General features: G+C 36.9%; 1 protein-coding gene across 38 annotated transcripts in view; it reads left to right on the plus strand.

The window, feature by feature from the left end:
- The window catches only part of NRXN1 (neurexin 1), a 668,143-nt gene that overhangs the window by 562,475 nt on the left and 89,541 nt on the right, over positions 1–16,127 (plus strand). For 26 of the 38 annotated variants that reach the window (XM_030269639.4, XM_030269642.4, XM_041714827.2 and 23 more), the window contains 2 exons: positions 9,884–9,973; positions 11,385–11,704. In XM_030269639.4, coding sequence (XP_030125499.1) covers positions 9,884–9,973; positions 11,385–11,704 — 410 coding nt within the window. The remainder of the gene's footprint in view (positions 1–9,883; positions 9,974–11,384; positions 11,705–16,127) is intronic. The other 12 variants (XM_030269660.4, XM_072926143.1, XM_030269664.4 and 9 more) reach the window with 1 other exon arrangement.

Genomic DNA, 16,127 nt, shown 5'->3' on the forward strand with positions numbered 1-16,127 from the left:
ATACTGGAAATATTACTTAAATCCTAATAAAGCATTTATCTTTCTGTTTCTCAGTTTTGTATATTTATACATTCATAAACCCTGATAAATTCCTGCAAGGAATGATTTTTAGTTAACTGCTTGCTTATCCATGCTATCTGATAGCTCACAGTTTGTTGCATGTAATTTTTGCAGTAGCTGACTTTAGTTAAAGAGCATTCCACAGGGTAAGCCTGCATGCAGCTTTTCCAGCTGAGCTGGAGAGATGAGCCATGCTGCAGGAGTGTGTCAAAAATAATCTGCTGCCTGTACACTTCCCTTATCTGTCATAGCCCTGTGGAGGCAAGCACCATGGGTGTTCTGTGCAGAAATCAAAATGGGATGTTGCTCCAATCCTTGTCAAAATCCCATTTTAGCCTTGTACTTTATTGGTTGTAACAACCCACCCTGGCAGTTAGAGATATTTTAGTGTTAATTGAATATACTTCAGCCTCATACTTTCTAAGTTTTAGTGTTCTGCTTTAGAAGCAGTGGCAAACCTGTGAACATAAGAATAAAAGCAAGGACAGGAGGCACCTTCCTTTTCCCATGGAATCTATTGAGTCCATGCCAGTACTTTAATGGGTGATGATGAACAGTAGATTGATGGACTGATGTAGTCCTTCCTGCTCAGAGGCCTGAATTTTGTCTTGAAATATGCTTATTAAACTGGAATGTATTAATATTTTATTAGTAACTCATCTGCTCATTTTATCTGTTAGTGTATTATCTGCTTTGAATTAGATGCTTATTTAATACTTCACTTTGCTCAGTACCATCATTTAGAAATAAAAATAATTTAAATAGCATAATACATTATATTTAATAATGCATTAGTGCTTTGTGTTAGAGAAGTTAGAAGAGTTCATAAAGCTGGAAAGATGATAATAGCCTTATTTAATTTCAACATGGCAGATTTCAGTATGTTTTTAAAAGGTCAAACGGTTCCCTGAGAAAAACTAGATGTGTAAATTGTGCTAGCAGAGTTATTTTCTTTCTAAAGTTGATCTTTTTCCCATTTAACATTTCATAAGTGTTTCAAAGTAAAATTCAGGTCTACACTGTGGGTATTGCATCAGCCAATGGATTTTTGTAAAACAAAATGAAAAATTAAACATATTGACAGCTGAATAGTGATAATCTATTTCCTTGCAAATTCATATATGCTTAAGTAGGTCAATACTGATTGTTTCTTCATGCTGGTGTTTCAGCTCAGATTTGCTCTGAAAATCAAGCCAGTAAATTTAGACCTACATGAAAGTTAGCTGCCAGCTTTGCACTACCTATCCAAAACATGGTTTTGTTAGCTTTTAAAACAGAGCAGCTCCTTGTATGAAAGTGTGTCCTGGTCAAGGGCTTAAAGCACAGGGATGTCTTGGTTTAGCTGGTGCAGGATCCACACTTGTTCAGACTGGCTTTGGAGTCACTGGCTTTTTCTTCTGGAGGCCCAAGACTTCCTTGACACCATCTGTCATCTGAAAACATCCCAGGAGAGATCTGTTCAAAGATGTCTTCATGCCATGCTTTAGGAAGGCACCAGAGAATTGCTTCCATGCTCGATGCTCAGTGTGTCTTCATGGACTTTTGAGGAATAGGATGCACTGAAATGGACTTCTCATGGAAGTGGTTTGTGCCAACTCTGGCAGGCCTTCTACTGCCTATTCCCCACACAGGATCTTTACCCAGCAGCCAGGGTCTTTGTCCCATTTTTAAACAGTGGGTATGAGAAGTCACGAAGCAGAGATATCAGGAGAGTGATAAATGTGTTATGGTAACCAGACTTTCCCTTAACTGAGAATCTCCTAAACCATACAAGAAAGAAGATATAGAAGAGTTTTGAATAGAGAAATTCAGAGTATCTGAGCACTGAACTTTTCAATTCTCTTCAAAATTGCCATCTCAAAACAAAATCAAATGTTTCACAACAATTCTTAGTATTCTAGGCTCTACTGCAGCAAAAAAAACCCCCAAACATATATATATATAAATAAAACATAATCAATCACAAGGGAAAAAACCTTAGCTAACTGGAAGTGTGTTGCCCATTATTAGAAAATGAGCTGCATTTTATAAAAAGTTAAAATTATATGCAACATATCTTAGGTTACAGGGGTATTATTAGTGTTTAAAAAAAGCCTATAAATAGGAAATCAGATTATTTAATTTTTTAACAGATAAGATTAAACTTCTTCTGGGAGTCTACTCAGAACCATTATGCTTTTCCATGGTGGTTGTCCTATTGTAGTTCTGCAGACCTAAAGCATTCCTCTGCTTTTATCTCAGTGAGCATCTGTTTCTATTATTTACAGTTTCTGTTTCTGTGTCTTGCCAAAAGCATTATATGTGCAAGTTTAAACCTTTCCATTTGAAATAGATTATTCTTTTATAGTAAAATGTCTGCAAGGTTTAAATACACAAATTGAAATGCCACTTTTAGACAGAACTGAAAGTCTCAAGCTTGCTTTGGCCAAGGGCTAGGTTTTTCTCTTTTTTTTTTTCTTTTTTTGCCCACACTGCTGACACAGAACAGATTTTTATCTCTTAAATGCCATTTTCTGTCTATATGGACACATTTGGTTTTTTTCTGCTTGGCAAAATCTGGTCCAAATAATGACATCTGTTTTCTTCCTGTTGGCTTGTGTGTAATTATGCTTGTCCCTAGGAGAACTAGCTGGTACAGCTTGGACAGGTGCAGTAAAACACCTGTGTGTCCCAGGACTTTGGGCCATAGGGGTTAACTCCAGCACCTTTTTTGAAAGAACATGAAATCAATGTCTTTAAAATTTACAGCTGCAGTGAAGTTAGATTATGTGCTGTTGATGAAGGATGATGCTGAGTGCTTTGGATTTCACACAGTGTTTATGAATCTGGTCATGTAATGAGCATGACTTTATCTGTACCCTGCACTGCCCCTGAACAGTCTGCTAAAGCAGTCCAATTGCAGCAGATTTGGAGATCACAACTAAAGGCCAATACTCTATTTTCTCTTATCAACCACATAACCAAGAGCAGGATTTAACTCCAGAAGAGATTTTTCCAATTGTTTCAGATAACTTTTCATGTTGCAAATTGTCCACAAATAACTTATGGGAAAAATAGATTTTTCCAAAGCCTTTCACTGTCTACAATAAAATGCAAGGATATGAGCAATGACCTTTTGGCAGTTTGTCCTTATGCTGATCTCAGAATTTATGTGGTGATTAAACTTAATTAGGAGACTTACCACACAGTTAATAAGTCCTTTCTTATTGATGGCTTCTACCTGAATACTGGATATTCATGGAGTTACATCCCAGTGGGAATTTAAAATGAGAGCTGAGTGTAGTGTTTCCCATTTGCCATTGTTCATTTATGTAATGTATTGTTTCTGTCAAGAGACATTCTATATAGTACCTCTTTTCTAGCATGAAATGAAGATCATCCAGATTGCTACCTGGGAAAAAGTCAGTAGGACACCCTCAGTAGTTGCTGTCTCAGATCTAGCTAATTTTCAATGCAATAGGCTTGAAACTTTTTCACTTGTTGAAAATCTATGGAATAAGAAACTGCTTAGAGTCAACTTTTGGTTAAATTCATATAGAAAAGGTAACTTTAAATGCTGTGACATTATGATTTAGAACCAGTTCAGAGTCCTTTTACCTTGGAGAACTACAAAATGTCACTCTAATGTGGGACATGGTACCATACTTACAACAACTCCTTCCTCTTCAATGATTCCTATCAATTGTCCTGCCTATTTTAGCAGCAGCCCTATAATATTAGCTCCTTTAATACTACACAGCCAGTACAAAGGATCTTTCTAAAACTCCAGATTACAAAATATGACCTTTAATTTATCAGGCAATTCTTATGTTTTCTTATCTGCTTCTTGTTGCTTTTTATCTTCTCTTGCTTGTTTTTGATATAATACACCAATCTCTCAAAATAAGTCATCCAACGCTGTACAAACTGAGACACTGCATTGTAGTGAGGAAGTGAGAGTCAGGAAGAGCACATTCTTCATTTATTTGGAAATTAATCCAGTGGAAAGTAACCAAAAACAAAAACAGGGGAGCAGGTAGTTGATATAAAGTGAAGGTTCTTCTCCCCCTGAGACATTAATGAGAGTTCACAGTTTAATCCTGTAGAAAGTTGTAAAAATATTATTTGCTTTCTTTAATTTGAAAGCAGGAGCTTACAGGTGAATATGAGATGTTTTGGTACAATCTGTAGGATAGATGAACATCTTTCAATAGATGTGGTAATCATATTCTTAAAGTGAAACCTAAGTTTTACTTTGTTCTTAACAGTGTTATAAGCCCCTAGTGAGAGATTTTACTCTTCTGTGAAGACTGCTATCAGTCTTTCTGTGGGCAAATAGTCTCTTTGGATGTTTAATATTCATTGTAAGGAATTTGGGAGTTCCTGTAGGGTGCAAAGGGTCATATTATTATGGTCATTTAGTATCAACTTGCCAGGCTTGGCACTTCAAAGTGTAGACGAGATGTACTTCATGTTGGTTTCTCGCTTTCTAGGTTAAATTTTCTTGAGAAGGTAAGGTGTTGAAGAGCTGCACTCTTACTTATTTGCTACAGGTTCTTTCTCTAACTTAAGAGCTTCTTTTTACTTTTATCTTCCCACTGAGCTGGTGGTAAGGTTCGTTCAAAATGTTCACATTCTCCAGCTCTGTGTCTACTTTCTCTTCAAGCGCTGAAGGAGGCCCAAATCAGCCTTCTGAGTACATAACTCCTCATACAACACCTTCAACACTGACCACTGCATCCTCCTGTGTCTCTCCCCACACACTGTGATAAGGAGAGCTGACATCTTTCAGCAGCAGAAAAGGATATACACCTTCATCTAATCCATCCAGAGCTCACTGCTCGATCAAACACTGGCTAGACAAGTCTGTGAGCACTCAGCAAAAACAGAGGTCAGAGCAGTGTCCCCCCTGACACAGTGACTTCCTGAGGTGAACTTGGACCTCTTCTCTACCCAGTCTCAGGAATGTGAGCACAGTAATGGATATAGATGGTATGAAAGAACTTTAGTATGGGACATGACTGAGACTGTGATTTCATTTCCCGGTTCTGTGAGACTGTTTGTGGATTGTTTGCCTGCCCCTGTATCCCACCCTGAGCTGCTGTGGCTTCCTCTCATGCCATGCAATTGACATTTCAGTCAGATTTCATCCCTAACCGCATCTGGAGGAATGATGTGGGTCTCTGCCTTGCTCTGGCAGATGTCAAGGGAGTCATGATTCAGAAGGAGCGGTGTCAAGATCATGATGAACAAAACTAGAGAGAGAGGGTTGTTTATAAACGGAGACAGACCTTGGTTTCATCACTTTGTTATTTATTTCCCTAATAGATTGCTGGGACTAACAATGTGAATTTGTATTCTGTTAAAGGTCTTGTTTCAAAGAAAATACTCTCTAGTCTAGGTTGCTCTTCACAGACTCACGATTTTCAACCTTCTTACTTATTCCCTTTCAAGGATGCTGCTATTTCACATCAATAACTGACACCTTTATTTCAGAGCACAAAATAGAATTACACTCCAGCCCTGACAATATAATAAATCAGGAGGGATAAAATACATATTAGTGAAGTTCACATAGTTGGTTTATCCCAGCTGACCTATAGATATAAAGGTATGATTAAAGTTTTTTTGGACTGCTTCTTCTCAGTTGTGACACAAGATTTAACTCTGACTCAAAGATTTGACCTTTGCTGCTCTTCTCTGCTTACCTTGATTCTTTGGAATTATTGTTATTCCCTTGAAGCCTTTCTGCCAGTATGGAATTAACACTCTTGTTGTGACAAAATATTGTGTATTTGGCAGAAGAATGAAGCCATCTAGAATTCAATCAGGTTAGACAATATCATGGTACACATCCTGAGTGAATCATTTCCACCCAGCTTTTTTAATCAAAGAAATCTTGGCCATATAACCTGGGAGAGTAATGCTGGATAGTCACATAGCTGTCTACAATTAAAGTTTAGGCACATCAGGGTTGGTTTTTTTTTTATGAATTACGATTGAAAGGGTGCCTGCCAGAGCACTTAATCTATCAGAATAAAATCTCAAAGCCACAGGTTTATTTAGAACATGAAAAAATTTATTAACCTTCTTGGAAGTGTTTTTACTGAAGAAGTTCCTTGTGGTTCACCATATTGGTAAAAACAAGCATAAATAAAGGAAGGTAGAAAAACGTGAACTGCATACTCCTGAGGAAAACAATCTGTCATACTTATGATTTCTCTACTGGGGATGAGATTATAAAATGAGGAAAATGCATAGAGTTTTACTGGGTCGATCCAGATTTGTTGTAGCTGAGTGTATGACCCAAACCAGATGTTTGGAAAGAAGCATATATTGAAACTATGTGTGTTTTTCACTGTGTAGTAAATAGGACTTATGTTGCTTTTAATGGAGTTTCTGTTATTTTCAGTTCTATGTATAATTTTTCATGTGTCTACTGGTTTCATCATTACTAAATCCGTGCGTTCTCCTTGAAGCTAAATCCAGATAAGTTCCACACCATTTCCCTCTAACCTTTCCATTTATACTATACACTAGAAGAATTTAAGCTAACGTAATATTGTCAAATTGAGATGTATTTCACAGTGCACTTTTCCTCTGATGAGGAACGGGCTAATGTAATCAGCAATTATTTTTTGTGCGACCTTTACAAATCAAATTGTTATTTTCTTGCTTTTCATTTGAATTTTGCTCCCAGTGGTGCAGGACTGCTACAGCTAGTATGAAACATAATTTATTGACAGAATCACATTATAATAGGCTCAAAAAACATACGTATTGTATCTTTTATTGAAATAATTCAAAGAGATGTATAAGCTGGCCAAGATTAAATTTATGCTGTTAGGTCACAGAGGAGTTTCTAGGATCACCATAGAGATATTCTGGAGCAGCTGCAGAGCAATGAGAGTGGACTTTGGCTAGGATAGATCCCGTGTTAGTCATAGAATTACAACAGAGAGTTGCAATAGCACTGAGGATCCCATCTGGTGACTGCAGGGGGTTCTCTTACCACATGTTGCTGATCTGCATCTACTGGGTGAATAAACAACAACAGTTTTAATGGCTTCCCAATATAGGTAGTTCTGAACACCTAGCCATAACTTCCTGGTTCTTTTGGGAACTAGAGAGCGTTTGTTCTTGAAAGGCATCCAGTGAGTAACCGTGTGTGAAGTTGATGAGTGAATGATGATCTCTATCCATGAGACTTATTTCCATTATGTTAATGCATTCTTTATGCCCACAGACCTCTACTGAACAACTTAGCCTTTCTTATAAATGACACAGAAGAATTTCACCCCACTCCCCCATTTTTTTTTAAATATAGATAAGCAAAAAAACAAAAGGGTACACAACACTAACTAAAACTCATTATTCATTTACTGTAAGTTAAGGAAACCTTTTCGAAATAGGATGTTTTCTCACTTATTCAGTGACTCAAGTGATAAAGCCTCAATAAAAACTGTCAAAACATCTTATTGAAAAGATAAATGTGTTAAAAGTAACTGACTATCAGAAAATAGAAATTGTTACCTCACTGGTTTAGGTATACATATATACACACATATTTTGATGGAAGATAAAAATCCAGAAGAGAAACATGTAACATCATACCATTTTTTTTCCCTTTTTTTTTTTGTTCCTCAGTTGGTCACATGACATTTCTTATGGGTTTTTTTCTGGTACTTCTCAAATTTCCATTCAGTCACAGGAAGTATGCTGTAAGAAAAGGAGGCCAGGATGAAGAGAAGCAATTTTAAAGATCATAACACGAAAAAAATATTAAAACTTTCTGTATTCTCACATCATCAGAGTGGTTGTGTTGTGATGTGTTTAATTCTAAATTTTCACTTTATTGGAGAGGTACAAAAGGGAAAGTTTCCATAAAATGTTTGAACGTTTGATGTTCAGTTTCAGTTCTGTTTTATGGAAAATATATCTAAACGCTGAGAAGAGAGATAAATGTACGTGCAAACAAAATGTGTATATTTTATACATGTGCATATATGTCCATGTACTTTTTAATATGACATGCACTTAGATGTTCACATAGTATATTTACTCAGGGAAATTGTGGAACCACCTTCTGTGGTTGTCCAAAGTTGTGGATGCCCCATCATTGGAAGGGCTTAAGGTCAGGTCAAATGGGCTTTGAGCAACCTGGTCTAGTGAAAGGTGTCTTTACTCATAGCAGGGGGGTGGGAAGAAAGATGATTTTCAAATGTCCCTTGCAATGATGCCAACCCAAACCATTTTATGATTAGATATTGGGAAGGGAAGGAACAGGAAAAGGCCATCTTCTCAAAAGCAAAGAGGTCAGCTTCTGGCGAATGATGGCCATGCTAAACCAAGTGAGAACATGAAACATGAAACACGGAAAATAGCAGTTCTCAGCACTGCAGAATAAAAATCTGCATAATTCCACTATGGTTTCATTTGCAGTTCTTGGGGGGGACTATTGTACTGACTCTTCCCTGCAAGCCTGTTATGGCTTGTTATTTTGGGACAAACTGGAACACTGATCTCCTGAATTTGGATAATATTTCTGAAAGTGTTTATTTACTGCAGTGTGTGCTTACATTTCCACTGCAGATACAGGACTTGATTTCTTGGTTGGTTTGATGGGTTTTGAAGTCAAAGAAAATATGAATATTTGGGCAAATAAGATTGACTTTTTATTTGGGCATGATTTATGAATGACTGCTTTTTACCCATATTGCTCTTCTTATCTCCCAGATTCTTTATTAATATGAACCAATTCTATGAAAGAAAAAGATATTGCTGGTCTAAAACTCTGCTGCCACTAAAAGCCTATACATTGAAGGAAATATTTAGGTTTGCCATTCTCCTAAGTAGTTTTCTAAGTAATATTCTGAGGGATCACAGCTATATCACTCAAACCCAAAAAACTATAATTATAAATAAATATTTAAAGTGTTTCACTAATTATTCTTCATCTGCTATTTTTCTGACTGTACCAGCATTATTTTATCTCACTGTTTTACTTAAAGAAGTCAGAGATCTCTGCACTGACTGAGAATAGATACAGTTGGCAAATATGACAAGTTTGTCCTTTGCATTGATGGGTTCTGGCTAGTTCTTAACTTATGAAACCCCACCTCTTGCTAATTTTTAAAGCACTTGCATGTTTCAGAACCAGGCTACCTTTCCTCAAGTCACTTTTGTCAAAGCCTTGATGTTCCTTCAAGACATTGTCAAGGAGTCTTAAGAAAATGTACAAACTGTGAATGCCCTGGTCTGTTCTGTATCATGTATTTGAATCTCTGAATTTTATTTAAATGAAGCGAAGAAATGTGTATTTTTTCTGCTTAGGAATAAGTTACAGCAGGACTATTACTAGACAGAAGAAGTAAGTGTGCCTTAGATGGTGATTAAGAGTTGTGTTCTTCTTCTTTAAATGACTAACCTGGAGTGAGAAGTTGGATGTCTTTTGAAAACTTAAACCTGTTTCACCTGAACATGTTTAACTAGTTAATAAGAAACATCAAAAAAGACAAAACCCTGAGGTCAACTATCATTTTTTTGTAAAGCCATTCGATGATGTTTAAATTTGTTTTTTGGGTCTGTCTATAACATAAGTTTAATAACCTAGCTCAAATGCAGATTTCTAATTTTCAATTAACATAGGAATAATTTTGTTTGCTAAAATAAAATAAATGAATGAATGAAAAGTCTGAACCATGAAATGTTCTAGGTAGCAATTTTTAAAATTCCAAATTTCAAAAAATCATGTGGCAACTGTATAGCTCAAGCTTTAAGTATTAACTTTTAACCTTTGACCTTACAGATTTTAACCAATGAAATGTCTCTTTAAACTTTAAAGGAAACAATGATAACGAGCGCCTGGCGATTGCTAGACAGCGAATTCCATATCGACTTGGTCGAGTAGTTGATGAATGGCTACTCGACAAAGGTAAAAAACATTGATTAAAACTTCAAATAAAAAAATAATTTGAACATAACCAAGTAGTGCTTCATTGTAACACTAATAAACATAAAAAATAAATTTCAGTAAAACTAAATTAAAACAAATTTTAAAAAGTAAAATATAGAGTAATATTTGCATACCTTGTATAATAATTTCTATACATTTCTAGAAGTACCAGCTGTTTAATAATCTTACCCTGTTAACTTAAGGTTAAAGGGACTGTTAAATATAATCCACTAACTCAATCTATGAAGGTACTCATAGCAAACATTAACCAAAAATTATAAATCATTCATAGATTATATTACATGTTCCAGCATCTAAATTATTAACTAAAAATATCTGTAGTTATGATATCTTCATTATGGTCCTGAAAAAAAATTTGTTTAAACTGTAGGTTTCTTAAATAGTGGGCAATATGAATTGCCAATCAAAATGAAGTCCCTTTAACGTTTGCAAACCTTCTAAGGGGATTTTGGAACAAACACTAATTAAAACAAAACTTAAAGTTGTGTGCATGCTTTTTGTGAGCAGAAACCAAATAGTCACTAAAGTGACTATTCTATTTACTAAGAGTGGTACTGTTGCTGAGGATTTCTCTGTTTAATGGAAATGTGCCATGATTTCTCCATCGGTATGTGCATCATTTCTGAAGCCGCTTTTACATCTAAAATCTTTTATTTTAATTGAAAGCCTTGCTGAAAGCCAATCAGACATCTATTTTTGAATCTGCCTCTGAGATACTTAGTGCGAACCATGTGTTTCTTTTCAGTGTGTATGTTGAAGGGAAATAAAACATTTAACTACAAAAAGAAAATATTTAATTAAAAATGTAAATATTCACTTACATAGAGATGCAACAAATTACTGCATAAATTCTTTAAAACTCACTTGACCTAGTGACTTTGTGTGTATATACATAATTATTTATGTCTATACATACATAAACTCATTTCTACATAAAGCTATAGGCTCTATGCTGCATTGTGCAGAAAAAAAACCCAACTTTTAAATGTTGGCAGACTTGAAGAAAAAGTTATCTTAAGGAATTAGAAAACCTGGCATTCTTGAGACACACCAAAAGGTTAACACTGCTTTCAGGTAAAAGGGACAGGGGTATATCTTGTAGTACCAAACACATTTGCAAATATATTTGATTGGCCTTTTAGCAAAAAACATATAAATCTCAAAACCTTGTAAATTAAGAAAAATGCAAACGCTCTCAAAATTTATACATTTCATGGACACCTCATTAAAAAGCAATGAATTATGAGTCAAATCCTTTTCTTATAGTTTATTGCTCTCATTTTTCACCCCATGACAATCTGTTATCACTCGTGTAGAGTACAGCGTTCACAGTCAACATTTTTGCATGTATATAATATTATCTTCACAGGCCGTCAGCTCACAATCTTCAATAGCCAAGCAACCATAAAAATTGGAGGCAAGGAACGTGGCCACCCTTTCCAAGGCCAGCTCTCTGGTCTTTACTACAATGGCTTGAAAGTTCTGAATATGGCAGCAGAAAATGATGCCAACATCATGATAGAAGGAAATGTGAGACTTGTTGGTGAAGTGCCTTCCTCTATGACAACCGAGTCCACAGCCACCGCAATGCAGTCGGAGATGTCCACGTCAGTCATGGAAACAACCACCACCTTGGCCACCAGCACCGCCAGGAGAGGAAAGGCTCCGACCAAAGAACCCATTGGTCAGGTTAGTCGGCTTCCTCGCCTTTTGCAAATATCTTCCCACCCCTGAACGGGGCTTCCTTTGTCACATTCCTCCTGCAGATGAAACTGTTGCCGTTAAAGAAATGCATGAGTTCCTGTTGAAAGTTCTGTACTGTACGCATCTCACAGATGTGATGTTCACCAGCATTTTGAGGGAAAGTAAGGGCTTTGCTTTTCTTCTAAATTAGGCAAACCTACCAGTTCAGATTGTTCTGGTGCTGAGTTACATTGCTCTGTCATCCATCTTCATAGTGGTGTATATTTTTAAGTACCATTTTTTCCTTTGATGGCTTACATCGATTACTTTCAGTGTAGGAATGCGGGATGTCTGGAATTAGAGATAATGAAATGAAGTGGTGACTTTATCCATGAGATAGAGAAAAGAGACCCAGTTTTAAGAGAGAACAGGAAGGAGGTGTGAAGACAAAAAGTTGCAAGAGGCTGGCAAAGAGGGAATTAGCACTTTCTCTAGTCCCACGACTGATCATCTCCTCTGGCAGCATTTCTCATAAGAGGCAATGGCAGTAGAGGGAATTAAGAGCACTCTGCACCATGGGAGACTCAGGCTTCAAGGCATGGGCTGTTGTTTACTGTTTGTTGAGGTTATTTGCATCTCATGAATTTGGTGATATATTTAGTTGCTTTCAGGTTTTGTCAGGATCTCTGTATAATATGTGGGGGAATTTAAATATTGGGAAAGGAGGGGAGAAAAGAAGGTGAGTGAATTAACCTTCATCTTGTGTATATCCTTGAGTAACAGCAGTCAGACATTGTGCTTTAAAAACCAAAAACTTCTTTTATATTTATTCATTCTTTTAAAAAACCAAACCAAATTAAAAAACAAACAAACAAAAAACCACAAAAAAACAACAACAAAAAACCCAAACCCAAACAAACAAAAAAAACCCCAAAAAAACCACCAGACAAAACAAATAAAAAACCCTCAACCAAACCAAGAAAAAAAAAGGTACACTGCTAAAAGCTTTTCTTATGTCCTTTTGGTTCACATGCTTGTGTGCCCACTGTGCCACCAAGCCATGACAGACAGCTACACTCCTGAGATCCAGAAGTAGGACAAGAAACACAGAAAGCATCATGAGGGAGAGACAGGGTGTGCTGAATAAGGTTCATTTGCTCAAGAATGAAGCACATGCAGGTTAGACAGAGGCTGAGGTCAGGTTGCCTGTTTTCTGTGTAAAACCTCAAGTCACAGAGCGAATTGGAGCATCAAATTTGACACTTCAACTTTTCTGTCTGTAGTATCTTTGCATGCTTTGTGCTATGGAACAAAAACTATGGTAAAGTAAACATAAAAATTGGTATTTAACAAAATTGAAGCAGTACATTTAAGATAAAAATGAGCCTTTCAAAAAAAGCATTTTGACTTGCAAGTTGCAGTATGTTTCAAATAATTATTGTAAAGAGTTACAGAGTTTTCATAAATAGCAATACATTTTCTTTGTTCTTAATTCTGTTTTAAATAGTATCTTGCACTCTATTATCCAACTAGTCTGACCTCAGTATTTGCAGCAACAAAATCTGAGACTTCACCAAATTTACCAAAGGGAAGATGTGTCTCTAAAATGTAGAACTCATGGTGTGAAATAATTTGAGCTAAATTAATGTTACTAAATTAAAATTAAACATAGCTAAGCTGTTCCAGTTCCCAGTATACTGTTGGCCCCTGCCACTCTTTCACGTTACTCCAAGGCAGAGTTTTGGAGGAAAAATGTCACAGGGACCATTCTCAGTTGTCACCTTGCATGATCTGTAGGCAGCAGGAATTTACTGGTATAATTGCTTTGCCAGCTGGCCTCAGTTTCTGGGAGTATTCCCCAGCATAATTTGCACACTATTTGCATGTTTAGCCACTAAGACTTTTATTTTTGAGGTTTTCCAGTGGGATATTTTTGGAAGAAAATTTTCTTAACCTCACAACTGTGGTGAGGTGTAAATTCTTCTGAAGAGGGAAAACAAAACAATTAGGGCAAAATGATTTTCTAAAGCTTTTCTGTTTCTAGGCTGTGGTGCCTGAAATAAGATATGGCCTTCATTGACTCTGTGAGAACATCTACTCAATTTTTTAGAGGAGCTCACTTCCACTGGGGCCTGAGTGGCCTCAAGGCAGTTGTGCCATTTCCTCATCCCTTTTTGGCTGAAGTGGCTATGCCAAAATACCATGAGCTCTCTCATACCCCACCATGAGGAGCTTCCAGCAGGCCCCAGGACCTCCCAGAGGTACAAAGCATGGCTGCAAACCAAGTCCTAAGGGTGAAGGTTTTGATCAGCCTCTCTCACCTGTTAGCCTGGCTGGAGAAAGGACTTCATGCATCTGATGGGAAACTCCTGATTTAGGAGCCTGAAAGCAATATCTGTGAGGAAAGCATTCCATGCTAATATCACTGCAGCACCTGGAGCATCCTGAGTTTATAAATGAGCCTTTCTTGACTTCATCTATATCTGAATGTCCTGCCTGGTAGAATGACCTGCGTGTCACTTCATGCACTTAATTAGTCAGGGACTGCACTGGAGAACAGTTTGCCATCAAGCCCATGATTTGATTTTGGGAGATTGATTACATCCCAAAGCCAGAGCTGAAATTTGTCTGTAGGATGATATACTGCTCATGCAACAAAGACCTGAAAGCTACTGAATCACCTTAGGGACATCATTTCTTCTCTTCATATCTGGTTCTTATTCTACCTGCATGTAATAATTTCTGAGCTTGTGACCAATAGGGCTCCCATGGGTCTGTCCTGCAGGGTGCTGAGTAAACACTTTCCACCTTGATGTCACTGGAGATGAAGGCACTCACCATCTCATGAAAAAGAAAACCTACCTTTGATTTCTTCATTCTCTTTCATTTTTGTCCTTTATAATTTTATTTCTTATTTTTACTTATATAGAACCTCTGCAGTGGTGTCACCTATGCCGACATACAGTAATGCACAAGAAGAAAAGTTACCTCTCCAGCACTAATTAGGTTACTCAGGAAAATATGCAGCTGAACAGCAATTGCTAATGAAAAAACCTTACATTACTGCAAACCAGTGCATGGCTGAAATAGAATAGAGGCAAATGATCTAATCAGTCAGAGATTGTTTGCTCCATTTGCAAAGGTATTGAATTCAATTAAAGATTGCAATACTTAAAGAAGATCATTTAAATCTCTATTTATAGGAAAGGTTCTTTTAAAAAACCTACAATGTTTAATTGATGGAGTCTCTGCTCCCTCACAGATATTAACAAAAGCAATATTTGATGCAAGATCCACATGGGACTTCCAGAAAGTATGTTGAATACTGTTATGCATGATTTTAGATGAAGGAGGTCTTAGTGCTTCTGAGAAAGGAATGCTTTTTGCTGAAGACTCTAAATGAAGGTTTTCCCAGCTTGGAAATATTTTAACAATGGATGTTTTGGTGATGACAGACATCTTAATTATTGCACTAGGAAATGTAAATTTTACAAAGGGGAGAAAGGTACTCAATGCTTATTGAATGTCAATAGTAGGTGAATGCCTGATTTTCCTTAGTGTCTTAAATCCTCCTCCTACTCCCCCTTTGATTATAATGACATTCAAGCTGTCAGCCCCCATGCAAGGCACTGGGTAGATAGACACAGAGGAAGTGAGAGTCCCTGCCTCCAGTATCTTATAGAATAAACAAAAGGTATCAGGTAAGGAAGAGGTAAAAAAGAGGAAACCATGAGGTGGGAGAAAAAGGGAAATGAAGCCAGCATTGTGTTGTTTCAGTGTTGACAAGTGTGCAGATTTGCAGCAGTTGTGGGAGAGGCACTTTACTGCCCTGTGTTTTTTTATCCAGGCTTTTCAGACAGCTGTAGGATCACCACAGAGCTGCAGCAGATTCTGCATCAGGCAGCTGGGCTGCCTGGTCAAGCAATTGGTGCAGAATTGGCACCGGCTGGGTGGTCAGTGAGACTTTCCTCTGCTTTACACTTTGCCATTAACACCTGGGGAAAGCCCTAGCCATTGGCAGATGACCTGAGGATTGAAGGATAGGTCCTTTGCTCCCCCAACACTGCATGGGAGGAGGCTCAACATTTTGCATACCTTTATGAGCATGGAAAGAAATCCCCCAGCTTAATTTTTCCAAGAACAGGACTTATGTTAAATGAAAATATGTGTTGCTAACTTTTAGGGAGCCTTAAGTATGTACTTGGACTCAGAAATCATTCATTTAATCTAAAAATATAAATTTTTATGAAGTTATTCAGCAAAATGATAAAGTCATTCCTTCTTTTTGCCTTTTATTTTTAACGCTTTAAAAAAGTGTAATTTGCAAGTTTTTCTATTCAGTCATGTAGGTGATAAAAATCACCTTTTAAAACATCTTTTAAAACTGAAAGATTCTCATGTTGTAGAACTCCAGGAGCTGAAATGTTAA

The sequence above is a fragment of the Taeniopygia guttata genome, chromosome 3 (genome assembly GCF_048771995.1).
Source record: "Taeniopygia guttata chromosome 3, bTaeGut7.mat, whole genome shotgun sequence".
Lineage (NCBI taxonomy): Eukaryota > Metazoa > Chordata > Aves > Passeriformes > Estrildidae > Taeniopygia > Taeniopygia guttata.